Raw genomic sequence first — 21,159 nt, 5'->3', positions numbered from 1 at the left:
AGCTTAAACCAAATATTCTTCTCTTTTTGAAAAAACATTGCAGATACTCCATCACAACGTGTCCAGTTTATCCTGGGGATAGAAGACGATGATGAGGAACATATGCCTCATGATCTTTTTACAGAACTGGATGAACTTTGTTTCCGTGATGGAGAAGATTGTGAGTGGAAAGAAACCGCCCGGTAAGTACTATTATTGCAATAGAAGAGATTATTCATTCTTTTTAATTCATGTCTATCTTGAGAGGGAATTACATTTTTATATTTTGCAGTTACATAGAGAATTTGACCAGAAAAGTATTAATTATTGCTACATTATAGTACATGAAATAAAGAACATTTTACCTGTTACTAAAAGCTAAAAAGGGATTATCTCCAAGAATTGTCTTTGTGATCAACTAATATATTTTTGTTAATGCTGCATCAGAATCTTAGGAGATTTACTAAATCCATTTTTGTTGTAATCTTTCAACATCAGATTTTAGGAACAAGGGCATTTTTACTGTACATCAATTGATTTGAAAACACAAGGATATATAAAACATAAAACCAATTTCAATTAACAGATTTGTGAAGTTTAATTCTTGCAATTGAGTTGATTTTAATTGATCTAAAATGACCATTTAAAAATCTTCCGATCTCAGAATAAAAGTGGAAAATGCTTGAAGTACTCAGCAGGTTAGGCTGCATCTGTGGGAAGAGAAACAGAGCTACCATTTCAGGTCAAAGACCCTTCGTCAGAACTGGGAATTAGCTCCTGCTTAGTATTGTCAGTATTTTCTGTTGTCCTTTAGATTAACATTTACAGTATTTTCTCTCAAATATTAAAACTGTGTTTAAATTCAAAGTCAAAGTAAATTTTATTATCAAAGCACGTGCTGTATATGTCACCTTATAGTACCTTGAGGTTCATTTTTAAACCAAGACTGAGAAACAACTGAATTGTGCAAATAAAAAAATAAATAATTCTGACAACATGAGTTGTAGAGTCAAGCAAATAATTACCACGCGGTAAAAATTTTGAGAGCAACTAGAAGCCATTGCAACTGATTTAAAACACTGTTTCCTGCAGTGGAGTGTCTACTTCAGTTCCTCATATTCTATTGAGCTGGGCCATAATCAGATTTCTCTCACACATCATGTCTGTTATAACTAAGAACAGCCAGAGTTCAGTGATTCCTAGTACACTAAGAGCTGTTGATCCAGTATAGATATGTGATATATAAGTGTGATCTGAAACTCCGATGTGCTCAGGGAAAACTGCCAATTCTCCTACATTGGTAAGTGTTTTGCTTTGGTGATTATTATTCCAGGATAGAGGATGGCGATGTCCTAATCTATAAGATTACTGCTTTTGTCTTGTGTCGTGATAACAGTAGAAAGTAAAAAGTAGTTTCCAGTTTAATCGAAGTGTAGTATAAAAGTCATGGTTTTCTTTCTTAGTCTTGGAGGTTAATTAGGGCTAGGCTGGAAAAATCCCAGCTCCTTACATCTGACTAAATTGTCAGCTATGATTCTATGGTGCTGTGCACTCATTAGCTTGTTAAAATTGCTTGTAAGATGACTAGATTTTGGTCTTGTGTGACCAATTATTCTTGTATAACTTTGACCTTTACTTGTTCCAGTTTTTAGCGAGTTTCCACCTCAACCTCTCCTCATGACTTCTGAACAAACTTTGTGCATAGCATCTTTTTTTTCCTTTGGCTCACATTCTCACCAAACTTTATGTATACCATTTTTTGTGTCCTTTTAATTCTAAAATGTTCTCTCCACCAAGGTATCATCCCCAACCTTTTCAGGTTGCTGATAAGATTCTACTTTTCATTCCTCACTCCTCAGAATTTCTTGAGTGTCTTCTCCCAAGGTCATGATGGTTGTCCTTCTGCATCTACTTATTCAAACCTACCAAATCCAGATTAAGGAGCAGGTTTTGCATTAAAATGGCCCTAACTAAAGCTACAGATTATTTGATCTGGGTTGGATTTTGTTCTTCTCTGTCTTTTTTTGCTATATTTGATGAGGTCAAAGATAGTGCCCTGTATAATCCAGATGGATGGGGCTGGTTCTCCTGGTTATATCCAATTATAACCAGATCATATACGGTTGTCCTGTTCTTTCTATTTTTGTACTATTACTTCTGAAAATCCTTAAGGGAAAAAACTATACATGGTACTTCATGTGTCTTCACAAATGTCCTGTAAAGTTCTTAAGATTAGTTGTGAAGGAAGGAAGAATCAGTTTTATTCACCATATGCATTTATATGGCAAAGTTGGGTATGTTGGCACTACATGCAGCAAAAAACAATATTCAACTATTATGAGAATAAAGAATTATATAAAATGAAAACCCACAGGTTAAAGTACAGATATAGAATAAAATGTGCATAAATGCCATGTATCTACAATGTGAACAGTATTATAAAATGTGGTTTAAAGTGTTTACAGTGCAGTGTCTAAGATAATAGAATGGGGGGGGAGAGTTTGGGGATTTCTATCAAGGGCTGATGTTGAGTCAAGTTTCTTTTTGCTAGTCTTGCTGATGTCTGTGGGAAGTAATGTACTAGGAACTAATGGAAACAAATTAGCTTAAGGTTTCCACTCCAAAATGGATCCATTATTGGCTGTTTCTCAAGATGAAAGATGAAAGATAAAGATATGGGATAGGAAGAAGAGTTCTTAGGAGACTATATCAGCAAAGAACCTCTGAGACACAATTCTCCGCACGTTTCAGTGACAAATAATGAACAGGATGTGTTCAGTGTGGGAAGTTTATCCTTAGTGTGCTGTGCCACATATTTAAGCCACAAATTTAACTACAGGGCAGCATCCACACTGTTCTGGAGGTCATGTTAGCCCTGAACTTCTAAACTCCAAAGTTATTTGAGGCTGCAAGCAGAGCTACCTGCAGTATGAAATGAAACCAGGAATATATTGGAAGTGTTGGTTGGGGAATACTTTGTAAACCCTGAATATAATTCTTCAAGTTTTAAAGTATTTATGGAGAGAGGGAAGTTTGGTTTTCAAGTCCCATGGTCCTCAAGGTCCTAAATTGGCGGAAGGCTGATTTTACATAGCACAAGAGAGATCCTGGCAGAAGTAGATTGGGAAGATGTTAAAATGCCATCTGACCAGTGGGAGACTTACGAGACTTAATAAGAGTTCAGGGTTGGCATGTTCCAGGAAGGGTAAAGCCAAGGATGGCAAAATTAGGAAACCTTAGATGACAAAAGGGTTATTGAATGTTTAATCAGGGGAGAAAAATTATATTATAGTTTATATCTCTGTAACATGGGATATATCACATCAAACCCCAGGGACTGATCCATCTTGATGCTTTTCAAGAGCCTGAATACCACCTCTTCTTTGATGTCAGCATACCCCTCCAAGATCTTTCTAGCCTTCATGTCATTAATGAATACCAATGTGAAATTCTCAATTAGTACCTAATCCATTTCCTCGGGCTCCAAGCATAAAGTTCCTCCTTTGTCCATAAATGGTCCTAATCTCACCTCAAGCATACCCTTGTTTTTAGTATATTTATAACATGCCTTTGAATTCTGTTTAATTCTCCTGACTGAGGAAATTGGATGGCACTTTCTGGCCCTCCTGATTCCCACTTTACATTTTCTCCTACCTCCTTTATACTCCTCAATGGCCTTGTCTGAATCATCTCTTGGTTGGAGATTGCCTACCTAGGTGAGGCGTCTGTGCTAAATGTTGATATGGTATGGATCAGTGATAGGAGCTCGGAATGATTCTGATAGTAGGAAGCTGAGAACGGTGATGACCTTGACCTTCGTGAGCATGAATGACTAAATATGTATTTGAGATCAGACAAAGCTACATCTCAATGAGGATAGGGAATGCGAATTAGGCTTTGGCCTTTCGAAAAGAGGGGTTTCATTGGCAACAAAGTTAATGGAACCTAGCTATTTTGAGTGGAGATGTTGAAAGTCCACGCTGGAACAAATTTTACATATTTTATTATTGTTAATGTCGAAACTATACTCCAGAAAATTATTATCTTCAAAAGTGCAGGGATACATTTGTTGCTGTTGCTAATGGTCCTGGAATTTGGTGCAATATTGATCTGCTCCAAGTTAAGCCTGTCGTAAATGCAAGAGATTCAGCTGATGCTGGAAATCCAGAGCAACACCCACAAAATGCTGGAGGAGCTCATCTATGGAAATGAATAAACAGTTGGCGTTTTGGGCTGAGACCTTTCTTAAAATACATATCACTTTTCCTGAATTGTGAGAAGAAAAATGCAAGGCCAAAGGCAAAGCAAGACGGATATGGGAATCCAAAAAGAAGCTGAAAAAAGCTGAAAGTACTCAACTGGTCAGACAGCACCTTTGCAGAGAGAAGCAGAGTTGCTATTCCTTGTTGACGATGCTTCTTAGAAGAAATTACTGACGCATTAGGGGTTGATTCTTCTGATCTGCTCTGTTTTCAGCATTTTTATTTTTGAATTTCTATGCCAGGTGTCCATTTTAATGACATCTTCTTAAGTAACACGCAGAATGCTGGAGGAACTCAGCAACTCAGGGCATCTATGGAGGAAAATAACCAGTTGGCATTTTGGGCCAAGACCTTTTATCAGGCCTAGAAAGGAAGGGGGAAGAAGTCAGGATAAGGTGGTGGGGTTGCAGGGAGGGAGTAGAAGCTGGCAGGTGATTGGTGAAACCAGGTGAGGGGGAAGGGGGAATGAAGTGAGAATCTCGGAGGTGGAAAAAGTAAAAGGCTGAAGAGGAAGGAATCTGATAGGAGAGTGGACCATGGGAGAAAGGGAAGGAGTGGGGGAACTAGAGGGAGGTGATTGGCAGGTGGGGAGAAGAGAAGGGGTGGGAGAGAAGTCAGAATGGGGAATGGTAAAGGGAAGAAGGGGAGTGGAAGAAATTACCAGGTTGGCAAAATTGATATTTATGCTGTCAAGTTGGATTATTATAAACTGGAGTATGAGTTGATGCTGCTCCATCCTGTGAGTGGCCTCATTGTGGCAGTAGAAGAGGTCATGGACAGACATGTTGGAATGGGAATGAGAATTGGAATTAAAATGGCTGGTCACCAGGAATTCATCGCTGTTGCCGCAGACAGAGCAAAGGTGCTCGACGTCCTCTGAAGAAGTCACTTAGCTATTCATCCAAGATTATTTGATAGCTTTAGTGACACTGTGTGAAAGATTGTGACTTGAACTACTTTCAAAGAAGCATCCCGCACAACAGTGAGCTATTTACGGATAAGTAGTGATCTCATTTGCTCTACTGCTTCAGCATTCCTTATCTGTAATCTCTCGCAAACGTCAAGAATGCCGATTGCATCTATCTGCAATCATGTTTAACAGCACTGTCAGCTCTTGTCTGCAGCCTAACCTGTCTGCTATCAAAATATAGCCTTTATTTTTCAGTACCAGTAACAATACGTAATAGAGCACAAATGTAGAGTGAGTGAGGCATAGATTCACAAAAATTCATGAGAACAGGTAAAAGATATCCATCAATCAAGATGTAACAAATTATTCCAGTATTAAAATAAAGTACTTTTTAAATTTCATTCCCACCAAAGTGAGTATATTTTACTTATAATTATAAGTAAATATTTTACATAATTGTCCTTCAGAAACAATGTCCTATATATTCATTCTCATGCCTGAACCACTTATCTTGTCACACAATCTCATGCACTGTACAGATACTAATGGTGTGTGTAGTCAAATACTGTAAATCAGACAGATCTGTTCTACCTATTATAAGATTGATTCCAACTATGCATTAAGATTTTAATCATAAATTCGTTTTAATTGCCATTTGATTTTTAGAGTAAGTACTCAAACCATTTGTTTATTTTTGAGTACCCTCTTTACATGCCATTGCAACCTCAAAAATAATTCAGTAATAAATATGTGGATATATTGACCTGCTTCTCATCTCAGATGGCTGAAATTTGAGGAGGATGTGGAAGATGGAGGGGAGCGATGGAGTAAACCGTATGTAGCTACCCTCTCTTTACATAGTCTGTTTGAGTTGAGAAGCTGCATATTAAATGGAACAGTCATGCTGGACATGAGAGCTAGTACCACGGAGGAAATAGCAGGTTTGTACATAATCACAGATGCTGTGTGTTCACTTTACCATTCATACAGGTTGTGTGTATTAGGCACAATTCTTTAGTTATCTATCATTAAAATTAAAATTAACTTTTTAATAACCATGAACATTAGAATAGTAGTGATGTAGTATTTTATGAAAATGTAGATCTGAAATTTGCCATTGCTGTTTGGGTAATGTTGGTCTAACTGAATGTGAGGGGGAACTTAGTCCATTTTTATCATCAACATAAATCAATAGGTTGCCTTGTTACTTCAGCCATTAAGAGCTTTCAGATTAAATGTGTACTCTGTGTTTTAAAATACCACAGAGAAATTACATTATGTGAAACTGGAATTAATTGTTACCTATAGCATAAAAGCAGGGAGTACACCCCATCTACTCCATGCTGAACTCTTATTCTGCCGAGTCTCATTGATCTGCACCCAGACCATAGCCCTCCATAACGCTCCCATCCATCTACCTATCTAAATTTCTCAAATGTTGCTATCGAACCCACATCTACCACTTCCACTAGCAGCTTGTTCCACACTCTCACCACCCTCTGAGGGAAGAAGATCCCCCTCATGCTCCCCTTAAACATTTCAATAGAGTTCTCTGTCTGCTTTTTATTTATTCTTTGATGTGATAAGTTTCTTCAGAAGAAAATTTTAACATCTGTACCTTGTGTGCACTACTTTATATATCATACAAACGACTATTGAATAGTAAACTGGAGTTACAATATTTACTTGAAAATATAGAGAGAATAATGATTTTAATTAAAGTAAACACTGTAATGCTGGAAAATAATCATTGGGTCAGGCAACTTCACCGGAGTGGGAAAGGATCATATTTCAGGACTTCTGGTATCAGTGTAGGGAATTTACTAGAAAGATAATTCAGAGGGTGCTGTAATAGTTCACCTTTGGAAAAGTTAATCGGGTTAGTTAACAAGACTTGGTCTGAAAGGAAATCCTATAACTAATTTGATTAATTTTTTTAAACTATTAACAGAATATATTGATGGGGGCTGTGTACCTAATGTAGTTTACATGGACTTCAAAAAGGCCTTTGCTTTTTGCCACCTTAACTGCATATTAAAGTTTCAGACTTAAGATTTAGGGTTTATTTATCACATGTACATTGAAACATACAGTGAAATGTGTCACTTGCGTTAACAACCAACTCGCCTAAAGGATGTGCTGCGGATAGCCCGCAAATGTCGTCACACAATCTGGCACCAATATAGTATGCCCACCATTTTCAGCAGAACAAAGTGGACTCCTGTCTAATGTATAACTTCCTCATATCCCTATCCTTAAACCCTAAACTGACCCCTAACTCCCCACTCTGTTCCCAGAACCATCCCTATGAACCTAAACAAACAGCAACAAAGTCCGAACCATGACCTCGATGGAGACCGAGGCTCAGTGCCATCTTTTTAACAAGTCGCCTGCCAACTTATGATTCACGCATTAAAACATTTGGCTCCCTCTGAACTGATTTGCAGATGGTGATAGTGGAGGGTTGCTTTTGTGACTGGAAGTCTGTGACTCATGGTGTACCACCGTGGTGATGCTGGGATCCTTGCTGTTTGGCAAGTGCACCAACAATTGAGATATGAATGCAAGAACAACAAATTTCATGAAATATGCCAGGCTATTAAACCTGATCTTGATTATGATTCTGATTATTAAGGCACATCAAGGAGGGTACTATTGGGTTACAAAACAAGATTTACCAGGATGTTGCCTGGACTTGGGGCCTAAGTTATAAGGAGAGATTGTGTAGAGTAGGAATTTATTCCTTTGGAGATTGAGGGGTGACCTGATGGATGGATCATAAGGGACTTAAAAGTGAAAGCACGTAGCTTATTTTATCTCAGGGCGAGGTTGCTAAAATTAAGGCACGGCTTAAGATCAGAGGCAAGAGGTTTAAAAGGAACATCAGCGGCATTTACTTCACACAACAGGTGGTGTGTATTTGGAATGAGCTGCCAGAAGTAGTGGTTAAGATGGGCACGTTAGCAACATTAAAAGCCATCGAGATAAGTACATGGATAGGAAAAGTTTAGAAGGCTGCAGCCTGATGAAACTTTCTCCCTAGGTAGCACAGTTTGCAAGGACAAGTTGGGCCCAATGTCCTGTTTCCATGCTGTAGGGGTCTAATATTGTTCAGATTAATGGCAGATGGAACTTAATCTTGATAAATGTGAACTAAAGCATTTTGGTAACTTGATTCTGGTGAAGGTGATTAATCTGACAAGTCACTCACTCCATAGATGCCACCCGACCTTTAGAATTTCTTGCATTTAGTCTTATTTTAGATTTTCAGCGTCTGCAGTTTTTTAATCTTTTTGATTCTTTGTGGGCTTAAACTAGTTTGGTAACTGCACTTAAGATATGATTTTTTTTGTTTTGCCTTTTCATGTTTGCTTTTGTTTCAACTACGTTGCCACAAACCATAGTCATAGAGAAGTACAACACAGAAACAGGCCATTCAGCCCATCTAGCCCATGCCAAACTATTTAAAATGCCTAGTCCCATCAACCTGCACTCAGACCATAGCCATTAATGGCCCTACCATCCATGTGTCTATCCAAACTTTTTTAAATGTTAAAATCAAGCTCACATGCACCACTTGCGCTGGCAGCTCGTTCCACACTCTGAGTGAAGAAGTTTCACTTTGTGTACCCCTAAATTTCTCACCTATCAGCCTTAACCCAGGACCTTTAGTTGCAATGACACCCAACCTCAGTGGAAAAAGCCTGTGCATATACCCTATCTATACCCCTCATAATTTTGTATACCTTTATCAAATCTCCCCTTAATCTTCTATGTTCCAAGGAATAAGGTCATAACCGATTTCCTATCCCTGCTGTACCTCATAGTTATGAACTTACTTTCTTTCTTGCTGCCTTTTTTATCCTTGTGACTTGTTGATGTTTTCTGCTCATTGTGTTTTTCTTCCTTGCTTGCCCTTGTATGTGTATTTTAGATATGGTACTGGACAACATGATAGCATCCGAGCAGCTGGATGAGACCATGCGAGATAAAGTGCGCGAGGCACTACTGAGGAAGCACCATCATCAGAGTGAGAAGAAGCTGAGTAATCGCATCCCGATAGTTCGCTCCTTTGCAGATATAGGCAAGAAACATTCTGATCCTCACTTGCTTGAACGAAATGGTGAGATGTTTTGTAGTTTCCAATTTGTTTACATCTCTCCAGAGTAAATATACCAGGAAAAAAATGGTATTTACAATTTTATATAGAATGGTAATGCTTGGTTTGCTATGTTTTACAGCATGTTCCATTGGTTTTAATGTTTTCTTTAAACAGGCATGCAGATAAATAATTCACTGTGTAACAGTGTTGGCAGAAGTTCTTCTATACATTTCCTCCAACCCTTCCACCCCAAAGTGGCTGTGTTATCGGTGTGTTTGAATGTGTATTTATTCATTAACAGTGTTTTTTCCTCCCCGACTGCTTGTAGGGGGCAGCTGCCAAAATAAATCAAAGGCATTTCTGCTTTTGCAGATATAATTACAGACGTTGGGAGTCTACTGCTGGCATGTGGCTATCAATTTTTAAGTTTGAATTTGCTATAAATTTTACTTATTAACATGACAGGTCTGTGGCTGAATTGTAAAAGTTGTCCAGTGCACTCATGTTACATATAATATGTCTATAAATAACAGAAAGAACTTGCTGTAAAACTCAGAATGACAATAGATCACATTCTTTACAGGAAACACTTTCATTACAGATTACTGAGGCAATTGATAAGACCTTTTTGAAAAAAACGTGCTCTAATAAAAGGGAAAAATTAACATGTAATGTCAAAGGGGTTAGTAATTCTACCAAGCTAGGTACTACGTTAGAGATTGAAAAACTAAATGACATTACTCAGGAGATATATCTCTGATTAGATCTTCAACTGATGGACAACTGTTACTATACAGCTAATCATAGTAGACTGTTGCATAATAATGATGTATTAAATCCCAAGTAAAGAAATCCAGCATGGGAATTCTCAGTTTAATTTGATAGGCCATACCAAATTTAATCATTTCTGAAGCTGCATAAATGATGCAGAAACAAAATGTTTTTAATTGCAGTCTAATTTTTGATCAATGAATGCTCATTTATCAATCTTTCAGAAGCCTTCATTTTCTATAAAACTAACCAATCGTTTATCCAGCAGTTTACTTTGGAATGTTAATGTAGAGTGTGGTGTAATTTAATTTATTAAATTGTGCATTTCATACTTCCAAGGGAATGTCTAGCCAGCCACATCTAATTTGAATAAACTTTCTGTTTGCATGAATGTGTGTAGTTCCTTAAATTCTATTTATGGTATTTTGTTTGTATCTTTTTGTTTTGATGATAGGGGATGGCCTTTCTGCCTCCCGCCTTTCTCTCCGTGCTGGTCTGTCTGCCTCAAGTCTCTCATTGAAAGGAGCTTCTCTTTTTTCCGTTCCATTTGGCTCCTTGGTGCCTGGTTCCAAGAGTGGATCTGTAGCAGGTTCAAGGTGCACCACTCCAGTTCCCACCCCTCAAAATACACCACCCTGCAGTCCAAAACCTGAGCATCGCTTTCGGGGTCAGAGCCAGTTGCTGGTGTCTTGTGCTGGTGAGGATATTCCTGATGTGATAGTCCATCCCCCTGAAGAAGAATTTGAGGTACAGGAAGGACAGGTGGAAACACGTGAAGAATGTGGTGAACATAAAACAGGCAAATATCAGAAACAGTTGTATCACCTTGTGCATGTGGAGCACTGATAGCGATGAATGATTCTGGCACATGGCATGTTGCGGTATTAGTTTTACAAGTGTTTTTTTAAATCACTGAGGACAAAATTAAAAAAGAAATGCATGCTTATTCATTTCATAAATAAGCACATGATGAGTTTCACTTCCATCCAGCTTGCATGCAGCAGCTGAATCATTTCTCAATGTAGTCACTCAATCACGTTCATTATGTGCCATTAATAACTTAAAATTTCAAGTTGAATAGTTTCATCCAACATTGTATTGAAAGAAAGTCATACGTCTTTTTTTTAAAGCTGAGATAGAGGCATTATGTAGATATTTTTGTTAAGACCGTTCCATTTTCTTATTCTATGTGTTCATCATAAACAGTGCCTCTAATTTATTGTATTGAGCATTTGATTTGTGTTGAATGCTTTTGCCTACATAACTGAAATGACTTTTGGTTCTTCCTGTATCAGAATCAGGTTTATTGTAAGACCAGAAGACAAAGGAGCAGAATTAGGCCATTTGGCTTATCAAGTCTGCTCTGCTATTTCTTTATGGCTGATACATTTCCTTCTCAGCCCCAATCTCCTGCTTTCTTCCCGTATCCCTTCATGGCCTGACTAATCAAGAATCTATCAACCTCTGCCTTAAACATACCCAATGACTTTGTCTCCACAGCCAGCTGTGGCATCAAATTCCACAGATTCACCACTCCCTAGCTAAAGAAATTGCTCCTCATCTCCATTCTATACAAACATCCCTCTAGTCTGAGGCTGACCTGACATGCATATTATCACTGACATACTGTATATTATGAGTTTTTTTGTTTGTTTTGCACTTCTTTAGTTTTATACAGAAACTTGTTTTAGCTCGTTTTCTCCTCTGCCGTCAGATTTCTGAATGCACAATGAACGAACCCATGTACGTTACCTCACTATTTTTGCTCTCTTTTTGCACTATTTATTGAAGTTAACTTTTTAAAATATATATTTCTAATTGTAATTTGTAATTTTTATGTACTGCTTTATACTGCTGCTACAAAACAAAAATTTTGTGACATGTCGGTGTTATTAAACCTGATTCTGATTTAAAGTTTGTGTTCGTGTGTAGATGCAATATCCCCATAATGGAAATGCAGATGAATGCTGCTAGTGAAGGGTGACATTGATGAACATTTTTAAAGTTATCCTTGGCTATCACTTCAAACTCTGCAGGACATCGTTTTGGTCAAGTTATGATTTTGTTTAGTACTGTACTGTAACGTCGTTTTCGCAAATTGAATTGTAATGCAGAAGTCTGACCATGATTTCAGGCGTAGGGAAGGACGTGATTATCATAAAGTGTGGCAAAAATACAATGTTGAAAATCTCACAGAATCAAAACCAAGCAGGGTCAAGTAATTTTCCAAATAAGTTAGTCAAGGGCAAGGTGGGAATTTGAGTGTGGGGTTAACTGAACTAAATTTTAAAGTCACAGGGGCATAAAGATGGAGGGGCATTATATATAAAAATTCAAAGCCCATGCCAGTAGTCCAATATTCCTGGGCTGCACATCTAGGAACAATTAATAACACAACCATTCTATTTAGGAAAGCAAAACCAACCATGACCAAGGTAATGATTACAGCATGTTTGCCTCATTTTATTATTGTATAAAGACAAGATTCTGCAGGTGCTGGTAATCCAGAGCCTAATGAAAGGTCTCGGTCTGATTCATCAACTTTTTATTTTACTCCATAGATGCTGCCTGTCCTGCTGTTCCTCCAGCATTTTGTGTTAATTATTAGTATTATTACTATAAAACTGAATCTAGTGTGCCAGGAAATAACTATATTTGTCTCTTGTTTAAAAAAAAGGTATTTTAGGAGACAAATATTTTCTTTTCTGTATCCAGGGCTTTATCATTTTTCACCCCTATCCCTTATTTCCCTCTCTCCCTCACATAGCTTTCTTTCTTAATATGAACACGGCTTCTAAGATTTATTCCATGCTCTAAGCACATTGTCAACTCTTGAACGCAGCATCTGTGATTATACAGAATATGTTTAATCAATACTGTTATGAACTTAATGCTGTGGAAGTGGTATTACTTTGATTGAAATGCATGGAGTAAAGAGTTATCAGTGGCTGATTCTTAAAACATTTATTTTGTTTAAAAATGACAGTTTTAAGAACCAAATTCCCATTTCAATTATTAATCACTTGTATAATGTGGTCATATCTCTTTTCATTTCAGATGGTTGTCAGATGGTAACTGCTAATGACATGAATGACATTTATTACTTTGGCCTTTAGATTAAATTGGCAGCTTGTCTGTTCCTGCATTAAATATAGGAAATTATAATTTCCTTTAGGAGTCAGCAAAATACTAATCAGTTTGAATTCAGTTCCATTAGTATTGTGTAACTATCATTTTTTTTTGGAAACAGACCAGAGTAAAATAAAGGCAGCTGAAAATAAGAAGAGCCTAATTCTATGTGCCGGATACTTTCTAATCAATTTCTATTTAGCATGTTTGAACTCCGCTTGTAATTTATAATACTGCATTCCATCCACTTTGTCTATCTGTCGATGTTGACATCTTTCTATTGTGAGATTGTGCCTTCTGGTCCTTGACTCTGCGTTATTGAAAATATTGTTGCCATGACCACTCTACATTTTCAATAAGAGCTCATTCCATTGCGCAAATATAGTAGCTTGGTTAGAGCATTGGTTGACTGACAGAAGACAGTGAGTATGGATAAATGGATCAATTTCAGATTGGCACGCTGTGACGATCTGAGTATCACAAGGATCGTTACTAGGGTTTCGGCTATTAATGATCCATATTAATGACTCAGCTGAAGGGACCTAGTGTTATCATATTTGCTGGCAAAAGCAAAGATGGAGAGGGAACTAAATTGTGAGGACGGTGTGCTTAAAGGAGTGTATAGATTGGATATGTGAGTGGTCAAAAATTTCGCAGATAGACTCAATGGGAGGAAATGTGAGATAGTTCTCTTTGTTATTGAGAGTTAATATCAAAAATATTGGATAAGTTAAAAGGTTTCACAGAAAATTGTTAAATTGGTTTATTATTTTCTCATGATTCAAGGTATGGTGAAAACACTTGGTTTTCCACACAATCCATACGGATGATTTCATCACATCACTGTGTCGAGCTAAACTATCACATGTTCACCACTCATATTTGCAGAACCTTACTGAGTTTCACATATGCATATAATGAAATGGGAATACAGAAGTTGGCTATTGGAAGTCCATTATTCACCAAAAGAACACACTCCGACATACAAGTTTGTTGAGATAGTGAGAACTTGAATCAATTGCTTGAAACTTATCAAAGAATTTTTAACTCTGGTCAAGATGGCCCTATGGGTCTACTCCCATTAACTTGAATAGGGCGAATTGCTGCTTCAAATAAGACTTTAATAAATAATCAGACCTGTTACGAATTTTAAAATCCCGCTCGATCTTTCCAATTTTTCGTTACTTATCATTTATGGATTATTATCCTAATTCATTTAGTTAAGAATTTATAAGTTTTAATGCATTTAAGCCTTATTTTTCCTACAAAAATGACATTTAAGTCAGAGATTGACTCAATTTTTTTTCTCATTTTGTGGCTGGGCCTAAATTTGGGCTCTCCATGTGATACTCCTGTGATACTCTTGTGTTGATGCAGAAGACTTTGACATAGCGAATCCTTCCAGTATTTCCCTCAGATTCTTGTCAGCAAGATTGCTATATGCAGGGTCAAAGTTTTTATTGAGATTTGCAGCAAGTACTATTGGTCCCCTACTGATCACAAACACTGTACATGCCATTACTTTATCTTTAATTAAAAGGCAAGTTCTACCTGTTAAATTAGGAACCACTGAAGTTTTGAATAAAATATTTACAAAAGTTGGGTCACTTGCATCAAATCAAATCTGGTTTCTTTCAAACAGCATTGAATTCAAAGTTCAAAGTACATTTATTACCAAGTACATATTTGTCACATATACAACCCCGAGATTCGTTTTCTTGCGGGTACACTCAATAAATCCGAGAACCATAATAGAATCAAACAGAGTGGATAAACAACCAATATGCAAAAAGCAACAAACTATGCAAATACAAAATATAAATAAATAAATAAGCAAGCAAGCAAGCAAGCAATGAATGTCAAGAACATGAGATGAAGAGCCCTTGAAAGTGAGCCTGTAGGTTGTGGGAACCGTTCAGTGATGGAGCAAGTGAAGATGAATGAAGTTATCACCTCTGGTTCAAGAGCCTAATGGTTGAGGAGTAATAACTGTTCCTGAACCTGGTGGTGTGAGTCCTGAGGCTCCTGTACATCCTTCCTGATGGCAGCAGTGAGAGGAGAGCATAACCTGGGTGGTGTGGTTCCCTGATGATGGATGATGCTTTCTTGCGACAACGCTCTGTGTAGATGTGCTCAGTGGTGGGGAGGCCTTTACCCGTGATGGACAGTGCTGTATCATTACGTTTTCGAGTATTTTTCTATTCAAGGGCATTGGTGTTTACATACCAGTCTGATGCAACCAGTCAATATACTCTCCACCACACATCTAATAAAGTTTGTCGAATTATTAGATGTCATGCTGAATCTTTGCAAACTTCTAAGGAAGTAGAGGCACTTTTGTGCTTTCATTGCAATTGCACAAAGGTCCTCTGAAATAATAACACTCAGGAATTTATAGTTGCTGACCCTCTCCACCTTTGATTTCCCTGATGAGGACTGGTTCATAGACCTCCAGTTTCCTCCTCCTGAAGCCAATAATCGGCTCCTTGGTCTTGCTGACATTAAATGAGTGATGATTGTTGTGTCACCACTCAACCAGATTTTCAATCTCCCTCCTATATGCTGATTCATCACCACCTTTGATTCAGCTTACAACAGTGATGTTGTCAGCAAATGTAAGTATGGCATTAGAACTGTGCTTAGCCACACAGTCGTAAGTGTAAAGCGAGTAGAGCAGGGGGCTTGTGGTGCACCTGTGCTAATGGAGATTGTGGAGGAGATGTTGCTGGACAAGTTAGATTGGAAAAATACAGTAGAACAATAAACTACAGCACAACAATAGACCCTTTAGCCCTGATGTTGTGCCAAATTAAACTAAATTAGTCGTTAAACAGTCAATTAAACTAATCTCTTTTGCTTACGCAAAGTCCATATCTCTTCATCCTCTGCATATTCATATGCTTATCTAAGAGCCTCTTAAATACCATAGAACATAGAAGTCTACAGCACATTACAGGCTCTGGCTCACAATGTTGTGCTGACTATGTAACCTACTCTAGAAACTGCCTAGAATTTCCCTACCACGTCGCCCTCTATTTTTCTAAGTTCCATGTACCTATCTAAGAGTTCTTAAAAGACCCTACTGTGTCCGCCTCCCCAATTGTTGCTGGCAGTGCATTGCATGTACCCACCACTCTCTGTGTAAAAAAAAACTTACCCCTGATATCCCCTCTGTACCTACTTCCATGCAGCTTAAAACTATGCCTCCTTGTGTTAGCCATTTCAACCCTGAGAAAAAGTATCTGGTCAATGCCTCTCATCGTCTTAAACACCTCTATCAGGTCACCTAACCCACCGTCGCTCTAAGGAGAAAAGGCCAAGTTCACCCGACCTATTCTCATGAGGCACACTGTCCAATCCAGGCAACATCCGTATAAATCTCCTCTGTACCCATTCTATAGTATCCACATCCTTCCTGTAGTGAGGTGACCAGAACTGAATATAGTTGGGTTTGACTAAGGTCTTATTTAGCTGTAATATTACCTTACAGCTCATATTTACCTCAACTGCTGCCCCTAGTAGCTGAAATCCACCATTATGTATTTTAAAAATAAATGCTCTGCAGAGCTCCTTTAAACTTAATCCTTCTCACCTTAAATGCATGCCCTCGTGTACTAGACATTTTGGCAGTCTTAAAAGGCACCGTTAAACATTTAACCATAGTATTTATTATCTGTTACCTCATTCCTACAGTACTTTGAATTTTCATGCTTTTATCCAAAGGTAGACAAATAAGCAATTAATTATTTTCAAGCAGGCTTTGTTCTATTTGATTCTTAATTTGTCCTTTATTCAGGGCCTCATATCTCAGCTTATCATATTTTAATAAAAATGACACATAATGGAAAAGAATTTTTGAATGGTTCTACAGTACACCTTCAATGAGCACCAAGCTTTGTTTGTTAAATTGCTACTTTTACAGGAACATTGCTTAATCACACTAGTGAAGATATACACTCAGTGGTCTCTTTATTAGGTACACCTGTACGCTAGTTCATTAATGCAGATATCTAATCAGCCAATCGCATGGCAGCAACTGAATACATAAAAGCATGCACACAAGAGGTTGTCTTGTTCAGATTAAATATCAGAATGGGGATGAAATGCGATCTGAGTGACTATGACCATGGAATGACTGTTGGTGCCAGAAAGGGTGGATTGAGTATCTCAGAACCTGCTGATCTCCTGGGATTTTCATACACAGCAGTTCTCTAACATTTACGCAGTGAATAGTGCGAAAAACAAAAAAAAACATCTAGTGAGCGGCATTTCTGTGGGCAAAAACATCTTGTAAATGAGAGTGGTCAGAGGAGGATGGTTCAAGCTGACAGGAAGGTGACAGTAACTCAAATAACCACATGTTGCAACTGTGTGTAGAAGAGCATCTCTGAGCGCACAGCATGCTGATCCTTGAAGTGGATGGGCTACAGTACCAGAAGATCACACCGGATTCCACTCCTGTACCTAGTAAAGCGGCCACTGAGGTGTACTTAAACCCTACAAATTGCTGTAATGCTGTGTGCCTCCAAATCTAACAACTAAATGGTTTGGTTAATAAGAGTTACCTGCTGTGTTTTATGAGTAAATTGCTAAATGTGTCTTTCCACCATGCATCTTAAACAGGAATTCTAGCATCTCCTCAATCTGCACCAGGTATTCTGGAGACCAAGAGCGTTGAAAACAAATCATCTTATAGTAGTGCAAGTAGAGAAAACAGCACAGTGGATTTCAGCAAGGTAATTATTTGCATGAAATTGTCAAAATGTAGTTGTAAGTATTTAATTTATTTTCAACTATTTAATATGTACAATTGTATTGAAGCTGTATTTAAACCTTACTGAAAATGACCTTTTTCTGAATGAATGACTATTTCAGTTCATTGTGATAACTAGCCACACTTTAATGTAGTGGTTAACACAATGCTTTACAGCACAAGCAACTAGAAGATCGGGGTTCAGTTCCTGCCATTGTCTGTAAGGAGTTTGTACATTCTCCCTGTGACCACTGGTTTCCTCCAGATGTTCTGTTTCTTCCTACATTCCAAAGACATTCGGGTTAGGATTAATAAGAGGTGGGCATGCTACTGGACACGTGGTGATGTAGTACAATCCCCACTGATTTGATTTGATGAAAGTGACCCATTTCACTGTACGTTTCGATTTACATGTGACAAATAAAGCTAATCTTTAATCTTTTGGTTGTTCAAGATCAGTTATAAATTCTGAGAATGGTAAACTCAACAGTGGATCACTTACTTAGGAAGAACTGACAATGTAGCCTTGGCTAACGACTGACAAGTGAAAGGATAATTCTTAGACTTTCTCATTCACAATTTCTCACATCAGATTCTTGGAGGACATCGTGAATCATAGGGGTAGAGCCAAGGTAGCTGCTGCTTGCACTTTGGACAATTGCTTAGAAATTGGATTTCACCTATTTAGATGTATTGAAACATACTTAGATTTAATGCCAGTTGGGTCAGAGTTGTCTAAAATTCATGCTATTATAGCTTTTGGGTAGTCTTGTACTCAGCAAGCAGCATAGTAATTGGAACTCTGATGTGTAGAAGAAACCATTTTATTTTCTAGAGCATTGTGCATCTGAAAGGAGTTTTGCCCTCAAGTGCACAATCCCCTTTTTTTTTAATTTAGAGATACAGCACTGTAACAGACCCTTCTGGCCCAGTAGCCTGTACCACCCGGTTACACCCATGTGACCAATTAATATACTAAACTGTACATCATTGTAACGTGGAAGAAATTGGTGCACCCGGAGGAAACTCACTCAGGGGAGTGAACAAGCTCCTTATAGACAGCAACAGGAATTGAACCTAGGTCACGGGTGCTGGAATAGCACTGTGTTACCGTTCTATCCTTGTTAGCTGGACAGAAGCAACATACAGGTTGCCATAAAGGGAAAGGACATTTTAGCTTCTTCCCTTCCACTATCCGGTTTCTGAATGGGCCGTGAACACTACCTAACTCTCCTTGCTATTTTGCTCTCTTTTTGCACTACTTTTTTTTTGTACTTACTGAAATTTATAGTATATTTTATGTACTGTGCTGCACTGCTGCTAAAAAATAGCACATTTCATGACATACATCAGCGATGTAAAACTGATTCTGATTCTGCTTTCACACTTGCTCAAAGGGGCCATGAGACCATTAGACATTGGAGTAGATTTAGGCCATTTGGCCTGTCGAACCTGCTCAAGATCATGGCTGACCCATTTTCCTTTCAACCCCATTCTCCAGTCTTCTCCCTGTATCTCTTCATGCCCTGACTTACTAACCTCTGCTTTAAACGTACCCAGTGACCTGGCTTTCACAGCTGCCTGTGGCAACGAATTCCACAGATTCACCACTCCCTGGCTAAAGAAATCCCCCCTCATTTCCATTCTAAATGAACGTCCCTCTATTACGAAATTGTGCCCTCTGGTCCTGGATTCCCCCACTAGGGGAAACATTCTTTCCATGTCCACTCTGTCTAGGCCTTTCAACGCTTAATAGGTTTCTATGAAATCCCGCCCCCCCCCACCCACCATTCTTATAAATTTCAGTCCTGATGAAGGGTCTTGGCTGAAACATTAACTACACTCTTTTTCATAGATGCTACCTGACCTGCTGAGTTCCTCCAGCATTTTGTATGTGTTGCTTTGATTTCCAGCATCTGCAGATTTTTTCTTGTTTGTAGTGTAGAGGCACGTTTTGATATCCCTATTGGTATTAAGAAAGATTTTCTTTTGTTTTGGAAGCTTAAATCACAACAGGGTCACCAATTTTATCATACTTGTAAACACAGAACTAACAACTTGTGAAATTAAACTATACATTAGTGCAGCTACATAGGATTATGGATTCTTAAGATAACATGAAAGACTGAGTGTTGAATGAACATCTTTCGGAATAGAGGTTGGTAGGCAAGGTGGCACCAGTGACCAATAGTGATTTTTGCAGACTGCTCACAAAACTGGTCGATACTCTAGTAGATCACAGTTCTGAACTGTGATCACTGCAGTCTGCAGCCTGTAATTTCCCTTTTATGGATGCCCTTTTGAACTGACTAAAGGATCTGGTGCTTTTGCGATCTCCTGGGGGATGCAGCGAACTAGACTCTCAGGAGTGCTGGTACACCTGGGGCAGCCATCGCTGGTGGATGCAGCATTGAGACTTGCTAGTGGAAGCCAAACCTGTGGTTGGCGCCATTACCCTGCGAAGATTAAAGCATTGAGCGAGATTAAAATCGTCGAGGATGAGAGTGGAAAATGAACAGGTGTTCAGCGATGTCTCCCTGCGTTTGACCAGGCTGCATCTCTTGCTACTACTATCGGGTGGGAGGCGCGGGAGGCGCAGGAGTCTTGGGTCACACACCATCAGGTTCAGGAGCAATTGCTGTTCTGCAGCCACTGGGCTCTTGGATGGGCTTCACTTGCCTCAATACTGAATGGACTCCACAGCTGTAGACTCTCATGTTCATGTTCCATATGTTTTTCTTCACCTTTTTTTTTACTACTTGCACATTTTGACCAAAGTGTCAGGGCTGAGGGTGAAGGACAACCCAGTGTTCAGCTCACTACTCTGAGGTTTACTAACTTCAGTGCTGAATTGACCCTGTAGTCGTAGCCTACAACCATCAACATTCGCTTCAGTGCTGAACTGGCCTGTGGCCTGTGGCCATGGGGCACCTGGACCGGCTGTAGCACTGAACCAGCTCTGTGACTGTGAACTCACTTTTGTAGACTCTGCGGTTCGTCTACTCTGTGTTACTTGTTTACTTTTTTATTGTTTGCACGATTTGTTCTTTTTTTCTCACTTTGGGTGTTGGATGGTCTTTGTTATGTGGGTTTTTTAAAAAGGGTTCTATTGTGTGTCTTTGTTTTGTTTCTGCCTGCAAGGTGACTAATTTCAAGATTGTATACGTACTTTGATAATAAATGTACTTTGAACTTCGAATGGAAGGAATGGTGTCTATTGGGAATGTAAAAGTAGAAAGCTGAAGCAGACTTA

The 21,159-nt window shown here is 38.5% G+C and overlaps 1 protein-coding gene across 7 annotated transcripts in view; it reads left to right on the top strand.

The window, feature by feature from the left end:
* The window catches only part of LOC134357810 (sodium bicarbonate cotransporter 3-like), a 147,856-nt gene that overhangs the window by 63,528 nt on the left and 63,169 nt on the right, over positions 1-21,159 (top strand). For 2 of the 7 annotated variants that reach the window (XM_063069485.1, XM_063069486.1), the window contains exons 4-8: positions 44-182; positions 5,932-6,092; positions 9,086-9,274; positions 10,479-10,823; positions 17,777-17,889. In XM_063069485.1, the coding sequence (XP_062925555.1) occupies positions 44-182; positions 5,932-6,092; positions 9,086-9,274; positions 10,479-10,823; positions 17,777-17,889 (947 nt within the window). The remainder of the gene's footprint in view (positions 1-43; positions 183-5,931; positions 6,093-9,085; positions 9,275-10,478; positions 10,824-17,776; positions 17,890-21,159) is intronic. The other 5 variants (XM_063069487.1, XM_063069488.1, XM_063069489.1 and 2 more) reach the window with 3 other exon arrangements.

This window comes from Mobula hypostoma, chromosome 17 (genome assembly GCF_963921235.1).
Source record: "Mobula hypostoma chromosome 17, sMobHyp1.1, whole genome shotgun sequence".
NCBI lineage: Eukaryota > Metazoa > Chordata > Chondrichthyes > Myliobatiformes > Myliobatidae > Mobula > Mobula hypostoma.
This window is presented reverse-complemented; position numbering and strand designations above follow the sequence as displayed.